Source organism: Tachysurus fulvidraco, chromosome 16 (assembly GCF_022655615.1).
Source record: "Tachysurus fulvidraco isolate hzauxx_2018 chromosome 16, HZAU_PFXX_2.0, whole genome shotgun sequence".
NCBI classification, from domain to species: Eukaryota; Metazoa; Chordata; class Actinopteri; order Siluriformes; family Bagridae; genus Tachysurus; species Tachysurus fulvidraco.
The window spans coordinates 18570951-18598598 of record NC_062533.1 but is presented as its reverse complement, the minus strand read 5'-3'; the positions used below and the strand labels follow the sequence as shown (position 1 = coordinate 18598598).

Sequence of the window (27648 nt, the reverse complement as noted above, 5' to 3'; positions counted from 1 at the left end):
TTCCATCAGTGAGAAATAAAGTGTCTACCTGAACACAATGAGCTCTGATACAGGTTAGAAATCTGGGAATAATAGTCGACTCTGACCTCAGTTTTGTTCCTCACATCAATTAAAGTCACACAATTAAACAATTAAATCTTTAAAGTCACATTTTATCATTTGAGGAACACTGAAAAAGTTTGTCCATTTTAATGTAAAGAAGATAAAGAAAAACTTTCTCTACATACATTAATTCCAAGTAGATCAGATTAATGTAACGCTCTCTTTTATGTATTTCACACACACACAAAAAAAAAAAACGTTATCCATTACAGTTAGTAACCAAATCACTCCTGTTTAAAGGAACTGTACTGGTTACCTGTGACATCCACAATCATTTTAATATAATCTCAAATATTTATTTAACATCAACAAATGCTGACTTCCTTAAGGTGAATTTTAATAAGAAGAAGCTTCAGTCAAACTGCTTTTAGAGTCGCTGCTCCCAGGATGTGGATCTCACTCTCAGTGTTTATCCATCAGTCACCTTCACTAAATACATTTACAAAGCAGCTTAAACACGCGTGTGTGTGTGTGTGTCAGTGTGTGTGTGTGTGTGTGTGTGTGTGTGTGTGTGTGTGTGTGTGTGTGCCTGCCTCAGTATCTCCAGTGTACTGTGTGGATTCTTGAGTCCATCAGAGAGCAGCTTCACTCCTGAATCCTGCAGCTTATTGTTACTCAGGTTCAGTTCTCTCAGACTGGAGGAGTTTGAGCTGAGAACTGAGGACAGAAGTCTACAGCTTTCCTTTGTCAGATTACACCGACACAGACTGGAAGAGAAATTATGAAAAATTTTATTTATTTCTCTGATAGTGAATTGAGGTGTTTCCATCAGTGAGAAATAAAATGTCCCCCTGAACACAAGGTTCTAATATCAGGATAAAAAAAATCTGTGTACAAATGTGGCAAGTAAGAATGCGCATCACAGAGAAAAGGATCCTGCGATTTTTTGCCACATCACAAGAGAGTATGTAACCCTGACATTAAGATGTTTTTTTATCTACAGGCGCTTAGCATTATCATTAAGGTGCCATCTCCCATACTGGACCTGTGTTGGTTGTGTTGGTTCGAGGCTCAGAGCTGATCAAGTAGGATTAGTTAGTCTTATCCCTTTGAAAACGACTAGCCACATTATCAAGCCCTGTTTACATGTATAATTTATAATTTGTTAACTTTATTATTCCTTATATTTATTAAAGTTTAATGATTTATAGCATTTATTGGTAATATTAAGTGTAAATAGTAGTTATATCCTGTTGGTACTTATAAATAGTGGCAGATACTATTTGCACCTCAGTATTGTTGTGCATTAAACATTATGTAATGATAACAGAGTGTAAAGATTGTTACATTATGAAGTCTTATAACAGACTGAATAGGAGCTTAGAATGTGAGAGTTTACAACACAAAGCATTAATCATCCTCTAAATAAATTCTCATAGCATCATCATTTTTAAATAATTTCCTAACAACCAGAGAGATTTAGATAGATCACTTTCGAGTTTGGGAGTTAGATACATGGTGAGACTGCTGAAAACTACACCAGGTTACCATGTAACCCAATTCCCTGAGAAGGGAACGAGACGCTGTGTCAAGGCTGACGTTATGGGAATGCTTCTGCGAGGAAGTTGTGTCTGAAGCTCTGTGTGCACACACGGCAATTTAATGGCTTGGAAAGGACACGTGGCAAATTGATTACGCGCCAGCAACTCCATATAAGGGCATCTACATCAAGCTGCTCCAGCTTCTATTTGTCTGAAGGAAGCGCAAGAAGATGCCCTGGGTGTGGCCAGCAACGCAGCCTTCTCAGGGAACCGGGTTACATACGTAACCTGGTGTAGTTCCCTTTCGAGGGAACTTGACGCTGCATCAAGGCTGACGCTATGGGAAAGGCAATACCCACGGCACCACACACGGTCGATGACTGCGCCAGAGGCCGTGAGAGAGCACGAGCAGTCTTTGAACAGAACATCAAAGGCCCTGCAGGACCTGGGACACTGGAGTGGGGTCCAAGTCCAGGTCATAGAACCTGATAAAGGTGTGCGACAGGACCAACCTGCCGCAGCACAAATATCTTCAAGGGGGACACCACTGGCCAAAGCATTGCACAAGGCGATACCTCTAGTAGAGTGAGCCCTGATGCCGAGAGGCGAGGCAAGACCGCGCACCTCATAGGCCTGAGTAATGGCCTCCACTACCCATTGTGCCAAGCACTGTTTGGAAACCGGATTACCCCTATTCCGGCTCCCAAAACAGACAAAAAGCCCGGAGGAGTTACGCCACAAGCTAGAACAATGGACATTTAATTAAATTCAATTCAAGTTTATTTGTATAGCGCTTTTTACAATTGACATTTTCTCAAAGCAGCTTTACAGAACATAAACATAGAACAAAGGGTTATTATAAGAATAATATAAAGATTAATAGATTACAAAATTCAAGATTAATATTAGATAGATTTAGTTCACAATGTGTATGTATATATCCCCAATGAGCAAGCCTGAGGTGATTCAGGCAGCAGTGGCAAGGAAAAACTCCCTTAGAGGTAAGGAAGAAACCTTGAGAGGAACCAGGCTCAAGGGGAACCCATCCTCATATGGGTGACACTGAAGGGTGTGATCATAAATATAAACAAATGTTGTATAGATGCAAAATATCACATGGAGTTCACATCTTTTTAGTACAGCAGAATATAAGTGTAGCTGGTAGATCTCTGGATGCCTCAGGATTCACTGGGTCGGCGTCATCTCAGTGGTCCAAAATCTTCATCGCACGGAAGACGATCAGGGCTGGTATAATTTCTGGATGCCTCGGGATGGGTAGAAGAGAGAAGCAATGGAGAGGGATTAACCTATCTGCTGTTCATAAAATTTGCAATTCTGATATAATAGTGCACAGTATTATGGGATGTATTATGTGTACGCCTGACTAAAGAGATGAGTTTTTAATTTACATTTAAACTGGGAAAGTGTCTCTGAGCCCCGAACACTATCAGGAAGACGATTCCAAAGTTTGGGAGCTAAATAAGAAAACGCTCTACCACCTTTAGTAGACTTAGATATTCTGGGAACTACCAGAAGTCCTGAGTTTTGTGATCTCCGAGAGCGTGAAGGATTGTAACGTGTTAGAAGACTAGTTAGATACATGGGAGCTAAACCATTAAGAGCCTTGTACCCAAGTAGCAGTAGTTTGTAATCAATTCTAAACTTAACAGGTAGCCAGTGTAGAGATAATAAAATTGGGGTTATATGGTCATACTTTCTTGTCCTCGTGAGAACTCTAGAAGCTGCATTTTGGACTAACTGTAGCCTATTTATTAAAGATGCAGGAAAACCACCTATGGATCTGGATCTGGAGAAGGCATTTGACTGTGTCCCTCGTGGTGACCCGTGGGGGTGCTCTGGGAGTATGGGGTACGGGGCCCTCTGCTAAGGGCTGTCTGGTCCCTATATGACAGGAGCAGGAGTTTGGTTTGCATTGCCGGCAGTAAGTCAGACTTGTTCCCGGTGCATGTTGGACTCCGGCAGGGCTGCCCTTTGTCACCGGTCCTGTTCATTATTTATATGGACAGGATTTCTAGGCGCAGTCGGGGGCCGGAGGGAGTTCGGTTTGGGGACCACGGGATTTCGTTTCTGCTTTTTGCAGATGATGATGTCCTGTTGGCTTCCTCAAATCTGGACCTCCAGGATGCACTGGGATGATTTGCAGCCGAGTGTGAAGCGGCAGGGATGAGAATCAGCACCTCCAAATCCGAGGCCATGGTTCTCAGCCAGAAAAGGGTGTCTTGTCCCCTTCAGATTGGTGGAGAGCTCCTGCCTCAAGTGGAGGAGTTTAAGTATCTTGGGGTCTTGTTCACGAGTGAGGGAAGGATGGAGCGGGAGATCGACAGGCGGATCGGTGTATCTTCTGCAGTGATGCGGTCGATATACCGGTCTGTTGTGGTGAAGAAAGAGCTGAGCCGTAAGGCGAAGCTCTCTATTTACCAGTCAATATACGTTCCTACCCTCACCTATGGTCATGAGCTTTGGGTCATGACCGAAAGGACAAGATCCCAGATACAGGCAGCCGAAATGAGTTTCCTCCGCAGGGTGGGTGGGCGCTCCCTTAGAGATAGGGTGAGGAGCTTGGTCACTCGCGAGGAGCTCAGAGTAGACCCACTGCTCCTCCACATCGAGAGGAGTCAGCTGAGGTGGCTCGGGCATCTGTTACAGATGCCTCCTGGATGCCTTCCTGGGGAGGTGTTCCAGGCATGTCCAACCGGGAGGAGGCCCCGGGGAAGACCTAGGACACGCTAGAGGGACTATGTCTCTCGGCTGGCCTGGGGACGTCTCGGTATTCCCCCGGAAGAGCTGGAGGAAGTGTCTGGGGAGAGGGAAGTCTGGGCATCCCTGCTTAGTCTGCTGCCCCCACGACCCGGCCCCGGATAAGCGGTAGAAGATGGATGGATGGACAACCACCTAGTAATGCATTACAATAGTCAAGTCTAGAGGTCATGAATGCATGAACTAGCTTCTCAGCATCAGCTACAGACAGGATGTTTCTCAGCTTGGCAATATTTCTAAGGTGGAAGAATGCTGTTTTTGTAATATGGGTGATAGGATTTTCAAAGGACAAGTTGCTGTCTAATATAACACCCAGGTCTTTCACTGTCGAGCTACTAGTAACAGTACATCCCTCTAAATGGGAGTTAACTTGTGAGAGTTTCTGTGTGCTTGTTTTTGGACCTATAAGTAGTATTTCTGTCTTATCGGAGTTTAATAACAGAAAATTACAGCTCACCCAATCTTTTATCTCTCTAAGGCGTTGAGTTAATTTTGACAATTCAGCTATTTCATCTGGTTTTGACGAGATATATAACTGTGTATCGTCGGCATAACAGTGGAAATTAATCCAATGTCTTCTAATGATGTTCCCTAATGGAAGCATGTATATCGAATAAAGCAGGGATCCTAGGACTGATCGTTGAGGGACTCCATAATTAACTGGCAATAAGCTGGAGGATTCACCATTTAATTCTACAAAATGGTATCGATCAGACAGGTAGGATCTAAACCAGCTTAAAGCCTGTCCATGAATACCTGTGTAATTTTGTAAGCGAACTATAAGAATGTTGTGATCAGGTCCGTGAACCAAACTTGAGATGACCAATGAGGAGAACAGAGGAGGTGACATTCTAGGAGAATGTTGACTCGGTTATGGTGCACTCTGGCTAGGACTTGCGGGAGCAGAGCTACCTGGGGAAAGACGTACAGATGGAGCCATATCAAAGCATCCTGGCCCAACAGGGCTGGATGAGAGAGGGAGAACCACAGCGGACAGTGGGTTGACTCCTTGGAGGCGAACAGATCCACTTCTGCCAAAGCTGAAAATCTGCCAAATTTGCTCCACCACATGGGGGTGGAGAAGCCACTCCCCGGGCCTCAGCACCGGCCTTGACAAGAAGTCTGCCTCCCGATTTACACTCCCTGGAAAGAAAACTGCTCTGAGAGAAAGAAACCTGGTCTCTGCCCAAAGCAGAATCTGCTGCGCCAACCTGAACAGGGGGCACGAACACAAACCACCTTGATGATTGGGCGAATGCAAGAAGTTGCCACGAATGGCAGCCTCAGTACTTAGCTCCTCAGTGTTTGTTTAGTTTTTGTTAGTTTTTCCTGTTCTTTGTCAAGAAAATCCAATCAGTTTCACCAGGGATGAGCTGCTGAACATTCGGCAGCACACACCACAAGATCCTTTACTGGATTTTGAGTATTCCAACGTTTTGCTGAATATTGTAGTTGGCGGAGCGGATGCGCTGTTTAAGCGTTTCAGGACGCCCAGGCGGGTCTACTAAGACAGCGCGGTCTAAGAACACTGCTGCCTAGCATCCATCTGGCAAATCTCCGTGCTCTTCCCAACAAAATGGACAAACTCCTTCTGCTCACCTGAAAAAATAAGGATTTTTCAAACTCTGCTGCTTTCTGCTTCATACAACTCATCGTGGTGGAGTCCCAAACTACTCCCAGAAAGGTGGTTCTCTGAGAAGGAGAAAGCACACACTTTCCTGGGTTCAGCCTGAGGCCTAAAGACCTCATGTGGGCAAGCACAGCATCTTGAGGACTGGCTGCCATACCCTTCGACAGGGCCAGAATGAGCCAGTCGTCTAGGCCAGTGGTCCCCAACCTTTTTTTCGCCGCAGACCGTTCAATGTTTGCCACGGTCATTTTACCACGGCCCGCTGGGGGGTGGGGGTGGCGGTTATACAATTAAATTAAAATAAATAATTTTTATTTAACTGTATTTAAACATTCCTTTTTAACTCACTACAATGCTAAATAAATGAGAACCCTGAGCTTGTTTCTTTGCAACGAGACGGTTCCATCTGGGGTAATAGGAGACAATGACACCCGAAGTGTGTTGCTTATGTCCAGTTTATTCCGTTGTTTTGTTTTGGTTGCTGTCACTGCAGAAAACCCCACTTCACACAGATAGCACGTCGAAAATGGCAATAGGGATTTAAGTGCTGTCTGAGGTGGCAATCTCAGGGTATTCCGCCATGACTTCAATCCAGAACACCGGCAGAGTTTCTAATTTTCTAACCACATCTGTTTCGTGCTCATTTTTACTAATTTGTGGGTTAAATTTGAGCAAACACAATATACACGTACACCAAGCACTGTTAAACATGAGAATGTACTGGTGAACAGAGAGAAGAGCGATACACACCTTCTCTCCACCAAAGCCACAACGCCACTGCCGCTTGCAGCCGCTCAGCTCCAGAGGTCACCTAAACCCGGCCCGATATCATGATATTTTGCGCATACGCGGTATTGGTGCGGCTTTAGGTGACGTCTCTCAGCTCCCGGTTAACCTCTCGTCCATGGAAAGTCGCACAAACCCGAGAGAGATACACCACAGTAAATAAAATGGAAATAATTTAATGTTCCTTGGGTGGCCTCGTACCATTTGGTCCACGGACAGGGACCGGTCCGCGGCCCGGGGGTTGGGGACCACTGGTCTAGGTAATTCAGTACACAGATGCCCTGGACACACAAAGGTGCCAGGGCAGCATCCATGTGACTTCGTAGACGTGCGCGGTGAAAGGGCTAGGCCAAAAGGGAGAACACAATACTGGTACGCTTCATCCCCGAAAGCAAACCTGAGGAACTTAATACCAGAATACCTAAGTGAAAATAGGCGTCTTTGAGGTCGATCATCACAAACCAGTCATTATACCCGATCTTGGACACAATAAGCTTGAGCGTGAGCATCTTGAACTTGTAAGTCTTCAGAGTTTAAAGCCCGCAGGTCTAAAATCGGACGCAGCCCCCCGTCCTTCTTGGGAACAACAAAATATCGGCTGTAAAAGCCAGAGTCCCACTCTTGGAGGGAAACATGCTCTATGGCCCCTTTCCTCAGAAGTAAGAGAAGTTCCTCCTGGAGGAACACCGCCCGGTGCCCGCCCACGAATGTGGGCAACATACTCTGGAGGCGTGGAGGACGGGAGGAAAACTGGATCCTGTACCCTTTTTTTTTTTTTTACAGTATCCAGGACCCACTGAGACACCCCTGTCAGAAGTTCCTACGCTGCATGGTTGTCCGACAGTGATGTCAACCTCGCACAGACCTCCCGGGTGCACTGAAACAGGACGCTCCTAAGAACCACAGCTCTCGGGCACCAGGATCCCTTTGTGGCCTGCCTGGCTGAGATGATGGACCTAAGGTCCCCTCTCATCTGACAGGTCTGGGCTCAGGTACGCTGACCAGCCTCCCTAGTCCAGACCTGCCAACCTTGGAAAAATTTTTTGAGTAGCAACTTACTGCAGCGACACGGTGCGAGGTCAGGCACATTTGCTGGGCAGTGTTGATTAAGTTCACATGCTCACTCATCACAAGTTTTTACTTAGCACATAGTTCTCACTCACCACCATATCTAGTTATTCAACATACAAGTAGACCATGAAGAACTCTTTTATTGAAAAGGCAACATAATAAATTACATCAACTGAATTAAACAGTAACTTCATATCTGACAACACATACATGTGTTCATTTCACAAAATGCGTAAAGGTTGGCAGGTCTGCTTGTCCTAGACGGGGGCGGGGCGGGTGGGGGGGGGGGGAATCTTTTTTCACTGACCAGAGTGAGCTAGAAGGGAGTAGGGTGCGGCTGGATGATTTCCCAGGCTGCTCACAAAGGCGAGGGAGAAATTCCCCATACCCATGTCTTTCAAGCCCTATAATGGCTGAATACTCAGACAAGGCTGGAGAAAAAATACGAGCTGAAAATGGATTTCTCCAAGACCTTGACCCCTCAGCATGGAGGTCGTTAAAAAAAACGGCAGTTGTCTGCATGCAGGTGGCCTGTGGCCTTAAGTCAGAAAGCAGTCGTCTAGCTTAGAACGGACGACACTAAAAAAATACAGCCGGGGGGATTGGAGAGTATGCAGAGGGAATCCCTCACAATGCACGCAGCCGGCTCCCTCGAGAGCCGACCGCGAATGCTCCTCTCCCAAACAAACAACGCAAAGAGAGTGCGAGTCATCCCTCGTGATAAAGCGGGGGCATGGAAGCATCTCTTAAAATGCTTGGACTGTAACATATTTTGTGTCCCTCGTCTAGCTTTCCCTAAAACATATATTTTTGTCTCTCCCTGCACAGACAGTGACAAATGACACACATACACAGAGCGCTTCCAGAAGACAAAGAAAGCTGCAGCGTGACATAGATGCCCTTATATGGACTCACGTGTCCTTTCCGAGCCATTAAATTGGCATGTGAACTCAAAGAAGCATTCCCCTAGCGTCGGCCTGGACGCAGCGTCGAGTTCCCTGGAAATGCTGTGACCTTGCAACCATTTCATGTTGTCTCGCCCTCAAGTGCTTACTCAGGACACGCTTCACCTACAGTATGGGGGAAGTTTCTGTTTGATCGGAGACATCTTCAGTAACCAGGGAGGATGCATGAACACACACACAAACGCACATGTACACACACACATACACACACACAAACAAAACCACACATACACACAGACGCGCACACAAACCTGAGGTACAAAAGGGAGAGCTAAGATACTTGTTTTTGCCTCTTTGCCTCCACTGTGTAGACTTTGCACTGTATGGAAGAAGCCTTTTGCTTTTACTACCAACTCTGAGTCTGAGTGTGTTTTATACCTCTACTGACACCACACTCTCATTCTTGAAAGTGATCTATCTAAATCTCTCTGTTATGAAATTATTTAAAAACGATGTTATGTGAATTTGTTTAGAGGAAAATTAATGCTTCATGTTGTAACCGCTCACATTCTAAGCTCCTATTCAGTCTGTTATAAGACTTTATAATGTAACAATCTTACTTTTATTAAACTCAATAAGCCTTTTAAATAAAGCCTGTTAAAAAATGCCTTGCTAATGTTTACTAACTAATAGCTTGATGTGTGTGGCTGTGTGTGTGGGTGTGGCTATGTGTGTGTGTGTGTGTGGGTGTGGCTATGTGTGTGTGTGTGGGGGGGGGGGGGGGCTGTGGTGGGTGTGTCTCTGTGTGTGTGTGTGTGTGTGTGTGTGTGTGTGTGTGTGTGTGTGTGTGTGTGTGTATACCTCAGTTTCTCCAGTGTACAGTGTGGATTCTTCAGTCCAACAGAGAGCAGCTTCACTCCTGAATCCTGCAGTTTATTGTCACTCAGGTCCAGTTCTCTCAGACTGGAGGAGTTTGAGCTGAGAACTGAGTACAGAACTCTACAGCTTTTCTCTGTCAGATTACACCGACACAGACTGGAAGAGAAATGATGAAATATCAGAACACTGATCTCAAACACACAAACACAGCCATAATCCAGATAAAGTTGAAGATGTAACAGAAATGTCAGTGTGTTTGTGTCACACACACAAATCAGAGGACAGGACACCACATCAGCACATTTACAGGAGCAGGGACGTCATTCTGCACTCACAACTCTCAGCTACAATTTATTATAAGACCATTAGGTCATGTATTTGAGACACACATTCATTCATTCATTCTATCATTTATTATGTTGGCTTTGTAGAAGCCACCATTCTGATTTCCGTTATAAGCTTCTTCTTCTTCTTCTTCTTATTATTATTATTATTATTATTATTATTATTATTATTATTATTATTATTATTATTATTAATGCACCAAATTCCACATGCACCAAATTCGGATATGTCGTAGACCCTGGTTTGAAGTTTGTTGCTTCTATTTTTCTAAGCGATCGGAATTCCGGCATTCCCGGTTCAGAAGCTCAAAGTGGCCTTTTTCTGATGTTTGTTTTTCGGCAAGTTTTCGAGCGATTTACACCGAACTCAGACAGGTTCTTTAGGACCTTACCCCCGGACCACATTTTTATTTCAGAGTTCGGACGGAATTTTCGGGTTTCCCGTAGTCGACGATCGAACATCCCATAGACTTGAATAGGAAATTCCGAAAAGTCCTCTAAGCTCTCACACACACAATACATCCAACATAAAGAATTGCATGTACTGTTCTATGCAGTATAATAAGTGGAATCCCATAATGACTGCAGTATTGACATGAAATGTCCAAACCCTCAGTAGCCACTTTTTGCCAAAAGTATTGGCACCCCACCGGGTATTCTGGTGACGTCACTTGACACCACATGACGTCACGTGTAGCCCCGCCCCCAAAACAAGCGAAATAAAAAATTTGCACAACATGGACATGTGACATATCAAAACACTCAGCACATTGAGGGGAAGTGCCCCATGGGTATTCTGGTCACGTCACGTGACGTCACGTGTAGCCCCGCCCCCAAAACAAGCAAAATCAAAAATGTGCACAACATGGACATGTGACATATCAAAACACTCAGCACATTGAGGGGAACTGCCCCACGGGTATTCTGGTCACGTCACGTGACGTCACGTGTAGCTTCGCCCCAAAAACATGCGAAATCAAAATTTTGCAGAACATTGACATGTGACATATCAAATCATTCAGCACAATGAGGGGAACTGCCCCACGGGTATTCTGGTCACGTCACGTGACGTCCCGTGTAGCCCCGCCCCCAAAACAAGCGAAATCAAAAATTTGCACAAAATGGACATGTGACGTATCAAAACACTCAGCACAATGAGGGGAACTGCCCCACGGGTATTCTGGCCACGTCACGTGACGTCACGTGACGACACGTGACGACATGTGAAAATTAAAAATTTGCACAACATGGACATGTGACATATCAAAACACTCAGCACAATGAGGGGAACTGCCCCACGGGTATTCTGGTCATGTCATGTGACATCACGTGTAGCCCCGCGCCCAAAACAAGAGAAATCAAAAATTTGCACAACATGGACATGTGACATATCAAAACACTCAGCACATTGAGGAGAACTGCCCCACGGCTATTCTGGTCACGTCACGTGACGTCACGTGAGGTCACGTGTAGCCCCGCCCCCAAAACAAGCGAAATCAGAAATTTGCACAACATGGACATTTGACATATCAAAACACTCAGCACAATGAGGGGAACTGCCCCATAAGTATTCTGATAACGGCACGTGACGTCACGTGTAGCCCCGCCCCAAAACAAGCGAAATAAAAAATTTGCACAAAATGGACATGTGACATATCAAAACACTCAGCACAATGAGGAGAACTGCCCCACGGGTATTATGGTCACGTCACGTCACGTCACGTCACGTGATGTCACATGTAGCCCCGCCCCCAAAACAAGCGAAATAAAAAATTTGCACAACATGGACATGTGACATATCAAAACACTCAGCACTATGAGAGGAAATACCTCACGGGTTTTCGGATCACGTCACATGCTCATATCTGCTCACCTCCAATAGTATTGGCACTCTAGCAGTCCAGTAGCTTTCACAATCTTTTTGTCAACTCGCCTCCAAAATGCACCGGCCTTTGCAAATACTTGCACCGTCAAAGCCAACATCAAAGTTTGTCGCGACGAACTTTACAAATCTAGTTATTATTATTATTCTTAGACAAAAATTTATTTAAAAAAAATGCGGCCTAGGGCGTTCGAGCCACATGCACCAAATTCGGATATGTCGTAGACCCTGGACTGAAGTTTGTTGCTTCTATTTTTCTAAGAGATCGGAATTCCGGCATTCCCGGTACGGTACTCAAAGTGGCCTTTTTTCCCCATAGACTTCCATTATAAACTTTTGAGGTTTATAGCTCGGCAAGTTTTCGATTGATTTACACCGAACTCGGACAGGTTCTTTAGGACCTTACTCCGGACAAAGTTTTTATTTCGGACTTCCGACGGAATTTTCGGTTCTCCGGGAGTCGACGATTGAACATCCCATAGACTTGAATGGGAAATTCCGAAAATTCCTCTAAGCTCTCACACACACAGCGTGCGCAGAGCTCAGGCACGGCTTCTCTCTCTGTGATCCACGCAGTATAATAATAAGTAGAATCCCATAATGACTGCAGTATTGACATGAAATGTCCAAACCCTCAGTAGACACTTTTTCCCAAAAGTTTTGGCACCCCACCGGATATTCTGGTGACGTCACTCGACATCACGTGACGTCATGTGTAGTCCCGCCCCCAAAACAAGCGAAATCAAAAAATTGCACAACATGGACATGTGACATATCAAAACACTCAGCACAATGAGGGGAACTGCCCCACGGGTATTCTGGTCATGTCACGTGACGTCACGTGATGTCAAATGTTGCTCCGCCCCAAAAACAAGCAAAATTAAAAATTTGCACAACATGGACATGTGACATATCAAAACACTCAACACAATGAAGGGAACTGCCCCACGGGTATTCGGATCACGTCCCATGCTCATGGCCGATCACCTCCAAAAGTATTGGCACCATAGTGGTCCAGTACCTTTCACAATCTTTCTGTCCACTCACCTCCAAAATGCACCCTGCCTTTGCGAATACTTGCACGGTCAAAGCCAACATCAAAGTTTGTCGCGACAAACTTTACAAATCTAGTTATTATTATTATTCTTAGACAAAAATTTATTTAAAAAAATGCGGCCCAGGGCGTTCGAGCCACATGCACCAAATTCGGATATGTCATAGACCCTGGGCTGAAGTTTGTTGCTTCTATTTTTCTAAGCGATCGGAATTCCGGCATTCCCAGTTCGGAAGCTCAAAGTGGCCTTTTTTCCCATAGACTTCCATTATAAACTTTTGAGGTTTATAACTCGGCAAGTTTTCGAGCGATTTACACCGAACTCGGACGGGTTCTTTGGGACCTTACTCCGGACAAAGTTTTTATCCCGGAGTTCCGACGGAATTTTCGGTTTTTCCGTAGTCGACAATCGAACATCCCATAGACTTGAATGGGGAATTCCGAAAATTCCTCTAAGCTCTCACACACACAGCGTGCGCAGAGCTCAGGCACGGCTTCTCTCTCTGTGATCCATGCAGTATAATAATAAATAGAATCCCATAATGACTGCAGTATTGACATGAAATGTCCAAACCCTCAGTAGCCACTTTTTGAGAAAAATATTGGCACCCCACCGGGTATTCTGGTGACGTCACTCGACACGACATGATGTCACATGTAGCCCCGCCCCCAAAACAAGCAAAATCAAAAATTTGCACAACATGGACATGTGACATATCAAAACACTCAGCACAATGAGAAGAACTGCCCCACGGGTATTCTGGTCACGTCACGTGACGTCAGGTGAAGCCCCGCCCCCAAAACAAGCAAAATCAAAAATTTGCACAACATGGACATGTGACATATCAAAACACTCAGCACAATGAGAAAAACTGCCCCACGGGTATTCTGGTCACGTGACGTGACGTCAGGTGAAGCCCCGCCCCCAAAACAAGCAAAATCAAAAATTTGCACAACATGGACATGTGACATATCAAAACACTCGGCACAATGAGGGAAACTGCCCCACGGGTATTCTGGTCACGTCACGTGACGTCATGTGTAGCCCCGCCCCCAAAACAAGCGAAATCAAAATTTTGCACAACATGGACATGTGACATATCAAAACACTCAGCACATTGAGGGGAACTGCCAGACGGGTTTTCTGGTCACGTCACGTGATGTCACTTGATGTCACATGTAGCCCCGCCCCAAAAACATGCAAAATCAAAAATTTGCACAGCATGGACATGTGACACATCAAAACACTCAGCACATTGAGGGGAACTGCCTCACGGGTATTCTGGTCACGTCACGTGACGTCACGTGTAGCCCTGCCCCCAAAACAAGCGAAATCAAAAATTTGCACAACATGGACATGTGACATATCAAAACACTCAGCACAATGAGGGGAACTGCCCCACGGGTATTCTGGTTACGTCACGTGATGTCACGTGTAGCCCCACCCCCAAAACAAGCAAAATCAAAAATTTGCACAACATGGGCATGTGACATATCAAAACACTCAGCACATTGAGGGGTACTGCCCCACGGGTATTATGGTCATGTCACATGCTCATGTCCGCTCACCTCCAAAATGCACCGGCCTTTGCAAATACCTGCACCGTCAAAGCCAACATCAAAGTTTGTCGCAACGAACTTTATAAATCTAGTTTATTTATTTTATTTTATTTTATTTTATTTAACCAGGTGAGTCAGTTGAGAACCAGTTCTCATTTACAATGATGACCTGACCAAGAGGCAACATAAAAACTAATACAATACACAAACACAGCTATAAACAATGACATGTAAAAACAAACAAAGAACTAAAAACAAGTACAGTGATCGTGAGTTAGTGACTGAATTGAATGTTTAAAGGAAGAAAGTGATATAAATGAATGAATGAGTCAGCTGCAGATGATTCCAATCATATTCAGCAGAAAACTGAAAAGAGCAACGACCAAAAGCATATACGGACTTTAAAGAATGCAGAGGATGCAGAAATTAAAGAATTGGCTAGAGCGCAGATTACGACTTGTATTATTAACATTAAGAAGATACTGAAAATACGAGGGAGTTTTACCAATAAGAGTTTTATAAATGAACAGAAACCAATGAGTTTGTCTGTGAGATTGAAGAGAATACCAATTCAATAAAGAATACAGGAGGCAATGGTGAGTGTTAAATGATGCTCCAGTCACAAAGCTGATTGCAGCGTGATAAATAGCATCCAGTTTATGAAGGAGAGTTTTTGAAGCAGACCTATAAACTACATCACCATAATCCAATATTGGATGTACTGTCATTTTAACCAAAAGCTGTTTAGAAGAACGTGTAAAAGTTCTGTGTGAGCGAGCAGCCTACAAACACTACACTCTGATCTGTGTTCAAGTTTCTACAACCAACACTGCAGATAAAGTGCATTTTATTACAGAAAATAAAGAAGTATACAGCTGTACACTACCAGTTAATAACATGACAATACTAGTCGTACTTTACACTCAGTTATTTTTTGGATTTCACAGAAAACAAACTAAACAGTTGGTGTGTGTTGTTCTCTGTGCTCGTACAGGCACAAATCTGTCACCTCCAAACCTCTGATTTTACACACACACTGGTTCAGGTGTTTGGTGTTAACCTGAGTACAGGTGGTGTGTTCACACACGTCCAAACACATCCAAACTAAAGAGAAAGATATATATTTTTTTTTAACCTTATAAACGATTCTTGATCACGATTTGTATTTTTTATAAAATATAGATGTGGAAAAATCTCTCATCTATCATAAACAATGTAAATAAAGGATATTAGAAAGAACATTGTACTGTTTACTACAGATGTGACTGTTACTATTTTAACACAACTTAGTGAACCCTTCATTCTCCACAGAGTAAGTAGGATCATGTATTTTATGCCTCCACAACTGAGAAGTGAATGTGGGGTTTTCTTCTTAAATATGAGCTCCTTCCGTTTACAGAGTGACATCACATCAGCACGACTGCACACAGCATCAGAAATAAACAAAGTCAAACTTCTTACCTTAAAATGAGTGACACTGTATATACACAAGTATTAGCTTTAGATGGATCAACATACAGACATATTTGTTTGTTAAATCTAAAACACTGACTATACACATAGCAGGGAAATCTAACCCACCTTGTAGGTAAAAATTTAACACAACACTACTGTGCGTTACACTAAAGGATTTGTGTAGGTGGGCTTCAGGTGGCTATAAGTGACATGGTAGAATGTAGTGTGCATATTTGGAATATTTTATCAGTACTTAATGATGAACAGAGAACAAAACCAGTCTGTTACAACGTACAACAAAAATATAGTTCAGTCAGGACCACTTTGTCAATGAAAGTTATTGTGAGCATACAGTTAGTGTTGGCGGGATGGTTCTGTATTGGGAGAAATTTTCCCACGCGCCTGTCCGTGCGGTGATAAACGCTGATAAACCTGACCGACCATCACGTGCAACGTCTTTGTGTTCACAGTCTGTTTTACCACATCCACCATCTTCTGATGCAGTGAACCAGACAAAAAACTGTGTCTAAAATTCAACCACAACAGATTAACAACAATCACGATCTAAGAGCAAGAATGTGATCGGTCATTAAGAGTTTGGTGTTTTTGTCGAGCTCCAAGTAGAACAAAACAGGATTTTATAATATCAGCGGTCACGACACTACACTAACCTGTGACACATTATTCATCCTCTCTCTTTTTACCTGCTTGTACACTTGATAAGGAAAGAAAAAAGAACCCTGTCAAAATAAAAGTCTTCATATAAAAAGTCACATTTAAAATCCATCCTCTACAAACAGGTCAGTGTTAGAGAAAGAAAATCTTCATCACACATCTGAGTTCGCTGCCTAGCTTGTTTCTAACATAATAAGAAGATAAAGCTGAACATTTTCCCACTTCGTCTGTCCAATGTGTCGAGGTAAAAAAATGATGATTGATGTTTTATTTACCACAAGCTCAGTCCTTGGTAAAGTTAAGCAGTAGTGCAGACTGAAGGAGACTTTTGTTTTACCTGCCTAGCTTGTTTCTAACATAATAAGATGATGAAGCTGAAAATTTCAGTCTTTCACTGGTGTTTAGTTCAGAAATGTCTTTAGTTCTTAAATGCATAAAGATATTTTGTATAGATATTTTTACTTAAATTTTAGAGAACACTAAATGTTTCATGATTCATATATCAAAGCTATAAAATGACTCATATGATGTTATAAGATTTTGTCCATGTGGCCCAGCCCTCAGTTCAGATATAACATGTTAGTGTAAAAAGTGACACAATCTCCTGTAAACATACCAGAGGTTTGTGTAAAGATGATTAGAGGAACTGTTAACACACATTAATCCAAACAGTGCAGTTCAGTGTAACATTAAAAAAACAAACCATGCAGTAATACATTTATAAATAAAAATACTCACACAGCTTTTCTGGAGGCTTTGACCACTGGCAGCAGCCTCAGAAGACCTTCATGTGATCGATCATATTTCCTCAAATCAAACACATCCAGCTCCTGTTCTGAGTTCAGTAACACAAACACCAGAGCTGACCACTGAGCAGGAGAGAGTCTGGTTCCACTGAGACGACTGTCACCTCCTCTGCTCAGGTAAGTTTGTACTTCCTGCACTAGAGAATGATCATTCAGTTCATTCAGACAGTGGAACAGATTGATGGATTTCTCTGGAGATGGATTCTCCCTGATCTTCTCCTTGATGTACTTCACTGTTTCTGGTTTGCTTTGAGATCTGCTTCCTGTCTGTGGCATTAAGTCTCTTATAAGAGTTTGATTGGACTCCAGTGAGAGACCCAGAAGGAAGCGGAGGAACATGTCCAGGTGTCCATTCTCACTCTGTAAGGCCTTGTCCACTTCACTCCTGAGGAGATCAGACATGTTTGGATTTCTGAAGAAATTAAAAAGTCCAGTGCTTTGCCCCAAATTTGCCTTTCTTAAAATAAAGCAGAAAAATACATATAAAGCAGCCAGAAACTCCTGAACACTCAGATGTACGAAGCTGAACACCTTCCCCAAGTGAAGACCAAACTCCTCTCTGAAGATCTGGGTACACACTCCTGAGTACACTGACACTTCTCTCACATCAATGCCACACTCTCTCAGGTCTTCCTCATAGAAGATCAGGTTTCCTTTCTCCAGCTGCTGGAAAGCCAGTTTTCCCAGTGCCATGATACTGTCTCTGGTCTGCTGAGGATCAGGGTCACATTTCTGATGGTACTTTTGGTCCTTGTGTTTGATCTGAAAGATCAGGAAGTGTGTGAACATTTGAGTCAGAGTCTTGGGGACCTTTCCACCCTCTGCTTCACCCAACATTCTCTCTAGAACAGTGGCTGAGATCCAGCAGAAGACAGGGATGTGGCACATGATGTAGAGGCTCCTTGAAGACTTCAGGTGTGTGATGATTTTATTGGCCAGGCTCTGGTCACTGATCCTCTTCCTGAAGTACTCCTCTTTCTGAGGATCACTGAAGCCTCGTACCTCAGTTACCTGGTCTACACATTCAGGAGGGATCTGATTGGCTGCTCCTGGTCTTGTGGTTATCCAGAGGAGAGCAGAGGGAAGCAGATTCCCCTTGATGAGGTTCGTCAGCAGCACATCCACTGAGGCTGACTCTGTCACATCACACACTCTGTCATTGTTCTGGAAATTTAGAGGAAGTCGACACTCATCCAGACCATCAAAGATCAACACCACTTTGTAGGAGTCACAGTCTATTGATTCTAGTTTTCTTATTTCTGGGAAAAAGTGATGAAGAAGTTTCATCAGACTGAGATTTTGCTGCTTCATCAGATTCAGCTCTCTAAAGGGAAGTGGGAACATGAAGGTGACGTCCTGATTTACTTCTTCTTCAGCCCAGTCCAGGATGAACTTCTGCACAGAGACTGTTTTTCCAATTCCAGCAACTCCTTTAGTCAGCACAGTTCTGATGGACTTGTCTTTAAAGATCTCATTACATTTGATGGGTTTCTCCTGTGTTGCTGGTCTCCTGGACACTGCCTCAATCTGTCTCACCTCATGTTCATTATTGATGTCTGCACTCCAACCCTCTGTGATGTAGAGCTCAGTGTAGATCTCATTTAGAAGTGCTGAGTTTCCATGTTGTGAGATTCCTTCATTAATTCTTTTAAACTTCTCTCTCAGCTTGGACTTTAACTTTGGCTGATACACAGAGGCGAGTTCTAATAAACAAAGCAATATCTAGTTTAATAATAAATAGATATAATGCAAAATCCTTCAAAACACTGCTATTAATTCCTGATTGATGTACTAAATATTATTGAAGCTGGACCATGAAAAGATACAACATGATATTAAAATTAAATTTAAAACTAAAAGTGTTCATATCTAAAACTTTTTCCTCTCTCTAAAGTGAACCTGATGGAATAAAGTCATGACTCAGAGCTCTTACTGTTGTGCAGTGTGTTAATGAGATCTGTGTGGTTCATGTTCTTCAGGACGTGCAGTGTGATCTTCAGCGCTCCCTCTGTGACCCTGTGCAGATCCTCCTCATCCTCCACCTCCCTCTCAGTGCATGCTGGGTAATCAGGACTCAGGATCTTCCTAAACCTCTTCAGCTCATTCTTTATCAGAGTGATGACTTTGTGTTCCAGCTCCTGGTTAGAAACACACAGGAACAGATCTAAATATTATCATGTTACACAGTGAGAGAGGCTTTTATTTTATCAAAAGAAGAAAAGTCTCTTTTTATTATCACAATTAAAACTCATACAACTGATTACCCATAATGCTGCTGCACATCAAGACATTACATTGGATCACAACACACACATTACACACTTTAAAAACAACACACACACCTTGAATATAGAGTCCAGCTGATTTGTGATGATGTTTGATTGTTGTGGTCTGTGAACAAACAAAACCCATCATGTAATATGGACTATATGTATTCATAGCTGCACAAATCACACACTAATAAATACAGAGACAAAAATTTAACACTATCCTCTTAACACAATACACTGATTTCAGGATTTCCTAACTGACACCAACATGTTTAGAAACAAATGTTTGAATAAATGAATAAAATCTTTATATTGTCATTAATGTCCCAGGTGTAAATGTTCTTTTGTAGCACCACAGACCCTCCAGCTCAGGGACTGCAAACTGAACTGAACTCTTAAAGCACTTTTCCTCACTGCCAGTCCGAGAGCTGCAGCACTGCACTGTTTAGTGTTTTACTGCTTCAACACCTGATAAAGCTCATGAAGGGCTTCATAATGAGACGAGTGAGTTTGATCAGGTGGAACACTGCTGTAAAACACATCACTATACTGACCTCACATCAGTAGAACTGTCTCTGTCTCTGAAGTGTATTGGAAGTCCCATTGACTGGTCACTCTTCATGGACACACAGCTGGGTTCTGATGAATCTGATCTCTTTCCCTCCATCATTCTAGAATTACAACAGAAATATCAGCAATAATGAATACTCAGCACTGTTAAACAATGTGTTCATCATTAAACACCAATAATTCCATCTTTTTAAGTCAGATCCAGTCTGTACACTTATTCAAACAGGAGACAGGTCTCATAAGTCAGGAATTACACTGATATCAGGAGTCCCAATCACAGCTAACTGACTCAGCTGGGTCTTAAAGCCTGTAGAGTTCACTGACTCAAAGCTATGCTGCTCTTATACTCCACATTACACAGTCCTTTTTACTCTTCTCTCAGTGAATAATCTGTCTAAACTGTTCTTAGATCAGATCAGTGATATATTCACTGCTATTAACACAATACACTGATTTCAGGATTTCCTAACTGACACCAACATGTTTAGAAACAAATGTTTGAACAAATGAATAACATCTTTATATTATTATTAATGTCCCAGGTGTAAATGTTCTTCTGTAGCACCACAGACCCTCCAGCTCAGGGACTGCAGACTGAACTGAACTCTTAAAGCACTTTTCCTCACTGCCAATCCGAGAGCTGCAGCACTGCACAGTTTAGTGTTTTACTGCTTCAACACCTGATAAAGCTCATGAAGGGCTTCATAATGAGACGAGTGAGTTTGATCAGGTGGAACACTGCTGTAAAACACCTCACTATACTGACCTCACATCAGTAGAACTGTCTCTGTCTCTGAAGTGTATTGGAAGTCCCATTGACTGGTCACTCTTCATGGACACACAGCTGGGTTCTGGTGAGTCTGATCTCTTTCCCTCCATCATTCTATAATTACAACAGAATTATCAGCAATAATTAATACTCTGCTGTGTCAGCACTGTTAAACAATGTGTTCATCATTAAACACCAATAATTCCATCTTTTTCATTCAGATCCAGTCTGTACACTTATTCAAACAGGAGACATGCCTCATAAGTCAGGAATTACATTACACAGTACTTTTTACTCTTCTCTCAGTGAATAATCTGTCTAAACTGTTCTTAGATCATATCAGTGATATATATTCACTGCTATTAACCCTCTGAGGTCTAAGGGTATTTTTAGGGCCTGGAGAAGTTGTCATACCCTGACATTTGTGCTTTTTTCAGTTGCTTATAAAGATATAAATGGCTAAAGTCTAATATGACTGTAATCAGTACAAACTGGACTACACTGTAAAAAATTATTTTTTGAACTTGTAAATAAAGATAGCATCATTTAAGTAAATTTTACAAACAAATACTATTTTGTCTTTTTACTTCAAAATGTCACGTTTAATTCAATAAGCTACTTAAGGTTTTGTTTTGATTAATTGTGCTTAAATACATAAGTAAATTCAAATGGAACTGCTTAAGTAATATGTACTTAGTGTTTTGTCATTTAATGAATTAATGCAAAAAAATAACAAAACCAAGTAAAACGTACTCAAAGAAGCCAGGCAATCTATGCGCATGCGTTCCTGGTTGCGGTGTGGCGCAGAGGAGTGCAACGGAAAATCGTCTTGAAGACTGATTATTACACGGTAAGTTAATTAAATATTTGTTTATTGGTCAATTTAACTACCTTTGCAGAAAATTATAGAACTATTAAGACTGGTGATTAAAGAGTTAAGGCGTCAAGTGTTAATAGTTGACAGAGTTAAGTTTGCTAAAGAACCGATTTGCACAAACATCTGTTATTAGCAAAATGCATCTGTGTCGAAAGGTAGGGTCTGGTCTGGTCCTCGGCACGCAAACCGTTGATTTTAGAAAGCACTTTGAAACGGTGAGTGTAAATAGTCTAATATATAAATATCTTTCTAACAATAAATGATTACCCTAAAACCTATATTAGTTAATTGTTATTAAGTTGACTTAGTGTAAATGTGTTGATTGATGCTAGTTTTTTTCTCATTTTCTGTCCCTTCACAGTAACATGAGCTATTTCTGACCTGACAGAAATAGCTCATGTTACTATGAGTATTTTGCTGGCATAAGTTTTTTTTTCTTGTCGGTTCATATAAGCGTGTATGCATGTACATGTGCTTGTCGCTAACGCTAGCATATGTCTCAGGTGATTTTTCTGTCGGGTCATATAAGCATGTATGCACATACATGTGCTTGTCGCTGACGCTAGCATCTCAGGTGATTTTTCTGTCGGGTCATATAAGCATGTATGCACGTACATGTGCTTGTCGCTAACGCTAGCATCTCAGGTGATTTTTCTGTCGGGTCATATAAGCATGTATGCACATACATGTGCTTGTCGCTGACGCTAGCATCTCAGGTGATTTTTCTGTCGGGTCATATAAGCGTGTATGCACATACATGTGCTTGTCGCTGACGCTAGCATCTCAGGTGATTTTTCTGTCGACTCATATAAGCATGTATGCACGTACATGTGCTTGTCGCTAACGCTAGCTTCTCAGGTGATTTTTCTGTCGGGTCATATAAGCATGTATGCACATACATGTGCTTGTCGCTAACGCTAGCATCTCAGGTGATTTTTCTGTCGGGTCATATAAGCGTGTATGCATGTACAGTACACGTGCTTGTCGCTAACACTAGAATATTCTCAGGTGAGTTTTTTTTGTCGGTGCATATAAGCGTGTATGCAAGTACACGTGCTTGTTGCTAATGCTAGCATATGTCTCAGGTGATTTTTTCTTTTTTTGTCGGTTCATATAAGCGTGTATGCATGTACATGTGCTTGTCGCTAACACTAGCATCTCAGGTGATTTTTCTGTTGGGTCATATAAGCGTGTATGCATGTACATGTGCTTGTCGCTAACGCTAGCATCTCAGGTGATTTTTCTGTTGGGTCATATAAGCGTGTATGCATGTACAGTACATGTGCTTGTCGCTAATGCTAGCATATGTCTCAGGTGATTTTTTTTTTTTTTGTCGGTTCATATAAGCATGTATGCATGTACACGTGCTTGTCGCTAACACTAGAATATTCTCAGGTGATTTTTTTTTTTGTCGGTGCATATAAGCGTGTATGCATGTACACGTGCTTGTCGCTAACACTAGAATATTCTCAGGTGATTTTTTTTTTTGTCGGTGCATATAAGCGTGTATGCATGTACACGTGCTTGTCGCTAACACTAGCATCTCAGGTGATTTTTCTGTTGGGTCATATAAGCGTGTATGCATGTACACGTGCTTGTCGCTAACACTAGCATCTCAGGTGATTTTTCTGTTGGGTCATATAAGCGTGTATGCATGTACATGTGCTTGTCGCTAACGCTAGCATCTCAGGTGATTTTTCTGTTGGGTCATATAAGCGTGTATGCATGTACAGTACATGTGCTTGTCGCTAATGCTAGCATATGTCTCAGGTGATTTTTTTTTTTTTGTCGGTTCATATAAGCGTGTATGCATGTACACGTGCTTGTCGCTAACACTAGAATATTCTCAGGTGATTTTTTTTTTTTTGTCGGTGCATATAAGCGTGTATGCATGTACACGTGCTTGTCGCTAATGCTAGCATATGTCTCGGGTGTATTAAAATAACCGTTCAAAAATGTGCTTCTTAAAGTTTCTCTTTTATTATTTTTTGTTTGTTTCTAGTAGCAACTTAAACTGCTTAAAATATGTAGTCATTTGCAGATGTTCATTAACGTTTTACAGTGAATGTGATGGAAAAACATGGAAGCTACAGCAGAACTGTACCACTTCCTTTCCTACATCAAGATTGTCTGTGCACATTTAACTAAATTGATGCACTTAAGTTCCACTTTTCTAAGATTCTTCTTGTTGAAGAATGTATTTTCCTCGAAACACTGTATTGTATATTAAGTAGTGTAATTAATGACAGAAATTTTATTTTTGGGTGAACTAACCCTTTAAGTGCAAAGGGTGATCACACCAAATATTGATTTAGTCAATAGAAGGTAAATGAAAATTAATTTATGAAAACATTTTAAAGGCATCCCCACTTTACAGAATATTTACACAAGTGCCTAAAACGTTTTACAGTACTGAAGCTTTGCAACTAGTTTAAGTGTCTTGCAGACACAGTTCTTCATTTCTTAATTTTTTCATTCTTCATTTAATAACAGATTTAACCTCTGCATGGGGCACTTATCACACAAAAATAAAGAGAACATACAACTTACTCTACAGTATTGTAACCACTTTTTCACTCATTTGTGTATTTGACAGGATGTCAGAAGAGACATGATTGAAGATAGCTTCACCAATCATCTAATGAAGATCGTTGTACTGGGCAGCACCGCAGGAGAGGAAGATGCCAACATAGCTGACATCATCATCGTCATTGAGGGAACTGAGGTACTGTCGGGATGCAAGAATCTTACAAATGCCTGCCTTCTCATGGGCTTCATTTACTCCCTGAACTTGAGCTATCCTTCAAAGCTAAGAAACACATTTGAACTGTTTCAGAAATTTTTTCTTGGACTGGATGCTTTGAAATTTTCTCCAAAAGTTAGCTCTTTGCAGAGAAAGCTATTGATGTAAGTCTGCTAGCTGGCCATTTTGTTTGGCATTGAGTGTATTTGCTTTTGTATACTTTTTGTATTTGCTAATTGTTTTTTAAGTGAGAATGTCCGCAAAAGACTTGTTAAGCTAAAGTTGTACTGAACTGTTTCACATAGTTTGTCCATTGGTTTGATCATTTCTTTAATAAAAGTACTCAAGGAAAATGTCTGTCAGTGTTTTTTTTTTTTTTTTATTGAAGACATCAGTTATGATGCATCACAAATTATGTTAGATATGTAGATATGTTAGAACATTTAAAGTAAAGGTTACTCAGGATAACTAAAAAAGATAACTAGGCCTCTTGTGTAAAAAAATGCAATACATCATCATATATTTATAAGCATTACTTAAGTAATATTTACAAACAAAAAGTCAATAAAATAAACTGGGAATTCCCAAGTAAACTTAACAATTAAAAACTTAAAAATGTCTAATTAAACTTACTAATAATTATGTTTAGGCTTTTACTTGGCAAATATTTGTAAATTTACTAGCCTTTTCTGAGTGAAGAAACTTTCCAAGCTTTTTTTCAAGTACATCCCACTCCAAATTTTTTACAGTGTACAATAATATGTGAGAATATGAATAAGGCCATAAAACACCTATAGAGCATTGGTTCACAGGACTGTTGAGAACTGGATCTTATAACCTAGAGTTTTTACTACAAAATTATGTGAAAATCATCGTGTTTACTCGCTCACAGAAAACAATATATTGATTTAACTTTTCTAAGACACTTTTTGTTTGTAAATGGCATATGTGAGTAGGCGTCAACTATCATGAATATTAGTGTGATTCACACCTGAGAAGACAAAGGCCCACATAATGAGCTGCATAATGAGCTGCATAATGAGCTGCATAATGAGTTGCATAATGAGCTGCATTAGAAGTTCGTAATAACACAGAAGACACAATCATGGCAATATTGTGCAAAACAAAAAGTGTCAACAGGCAGAGTGCAAGATAAAAAAGGGTGTAAGGTTTCTAGAAGAAAAATATAACTGGCCGATAAGGCTATATTTCATATTAATCAATTTTACTTTATATTGAAAAGCTGATTTTAGTCTAATAGCCTGTTTGGAAACATCTAAATTTAGATATAAAAAAATAAGTATGTAATTCTACGATGAAGATTGACGTTTTATGCCATTTTTCGGGGGCGTGTACGTGATTACCTGAATCACCTCAGTTCATTCCCATATGAACAGCGCGCTCAGAGGGAGGCGGGAACACATTAGCTATACTTAGGCGAAACAGGAGAAACCGGACCACTCCTTACTTTCTTACGGATTACATAAAAATAGATTATTTGTTTTCGACTTTGAATTTGTTTATTTAAAAGTAGAGATTTCAAGCTTTTTATGCATATATTTATCTTGTCTTTGAGGCAAGTATTCGCTGAGATTCGGGTTGTTTTATTTATCTGCCTGTGAAGAGTGGTGACCGAGATGGAGATGACAGAGAACGCGTATCCGTGTTTATCATCTCCAAATGGGAAACACCTTAAAGCAAAGTTCCTGTGTTAACTAGTGAGTGTTTAGATGGGTTCCCATGAGACTGGGTGTGTATTTATTGCTGGTGAATGTAAAAGTAAGTCACCTCTTGTTTTTCTTTAAGTCCTGTTTCCCAGACACACTCATGTTGGAGGTCATGTCTCCTTCTCCAGATTACAGCAGGACACACGTTTACTTCACTCCAACATCGGTGTGTTAAATTAAACAGCACAGAGTTCACTTAGAGGAAATAGTCACGCTATCAAGTTATAAAACGACCTGTGTACATTAAAGCTTCAGTACAAACCCACAAAACTCTTCTGCATCTAGTGTCACTTCAGTGTGTTTATATATTAGAGCTTTAGATACTCACTGTGTTTTCCTGAAATCTTTGTTTTCACTCGTCACAAAATGGAACTGCTGACTTCCACTTCCATTACAGTTTATACTGCAGATGGGGGAAATGGCAGTGACGCAGATACACACACACACACACACACACACACACACACACACACACACACACACACACACACACACACACACACACACACACACACACAGAGTAAAAAAATTAGAGTGGGATCTACTAGCTTGGAAAGTTTTTTCACTCAGAAAAGGCTAGTAAAGTTACAAACATTTGTAAAAGATTAAACATAATTATTAGTAGGTTTAATTAGACATTTTTAAGTTTACTTAGGGATTCCCAGTTAATTTTATTGACTCTTTGTTTGTAAATATTCCTTAAGTAATGCTTATAAATAAATTGATTTATTGCATTTTTTTACACAAGAGGCCTAATTATCTTTTTTAGTTATCCTGAGTAATCTTTACTTTAAATATTCTTTAAACATTACCTAACATAATTTGTGATGTATTATAACTGATGTCTTCAATAATAAAACACTGACATACATTTTCCTTGAGTACTTTTATTTCCTTTAGTACTTTTATTAAACTCCTGAAAAACAATTAAACAGAAGAAATGATAAAACAAATGGACAAACAGTCCATGTGAAACAGTACAGTACAAACTTTGCTCATATTTATCTTTTATACTTTTTTGAGGACATTCTCACTTGCAAAACAATTAGCAAATACAAACAGTTTGAGTACCAAACAAAATGGACAGCTAGCAGACTTTTATTAATAGCTTTCTCTGCAAAGAGCTAACTTTTGGAGAAAAGCATCCAGTCCAAGAAAGATTATCTGAAACAATTCAGATGTCTTTCTTAGCTTTGAAGGATAGCTTAAATTCAGGGAGTAAATGAAGCCCATGAGCAGAAGGCAGGCATTTGTGAGATTCTTGCATCCCGACAGTACCTCAGT

General features: G+C 41.4%; 1 protein-coding gene across 1 annotated transcript; it reads right to left on the bottom strand.

Moving 5' to 3' along the window:
• Window positions 1-354: 354 nt before the first annotated feature.
• Window positions 355-26478, bottom strand: LOC113649468 (NACHT, LRR and PYD domains-containing protein 3-like). The gene is made up of 8 exons (XM_047801538.1): window positions 26426-26478; window positions 21015-21131; window positions 19751-19799; window positions 19342-19546; window positions 17341-19111; window positions 9615-9788; window positions 636-809; window positions 355-358 (listed from the first exon to the last, which is right to left on the bottom strand). The coding sequence occupies exons 1-8, from the start codon at window positions 26476-26478 to the stop codon at window positions 355-357; spliced, it is 2547 nt and encodes an 848-aa protein (XP_047657494.1).
• Window positions 26479-27648: the final 1170 nt, after the last annotated feature.

What these genes read in the sequence shown, in the direction of transcription:
- LOC113649468 (XM_047801538.1), bottom strand. Translation starts at nt 26,478, where the DNA reads ATGACCTCCAACATGAGTGTGTCTGGGAAACAGGACTTAAAGAAAAAC. An exon ending in AGCTGGACTCTATATTCAAG is followed by an intron (nt 19,547 to 19,750) that starts GTGTGTGTGTTG and finishes GTTTCTAACCAG; the next exon opens with GAGCTGGAACACAAAGTCAT. An exon ending in TGTACACTGGAGAAACTGAG is followed by an intron (nt 810 to 9,614) that starts GTATACACACAC and finishes TTTCTCTTCCAG; the next exon opens with TCTGTGTCGGTGTAATCTGA.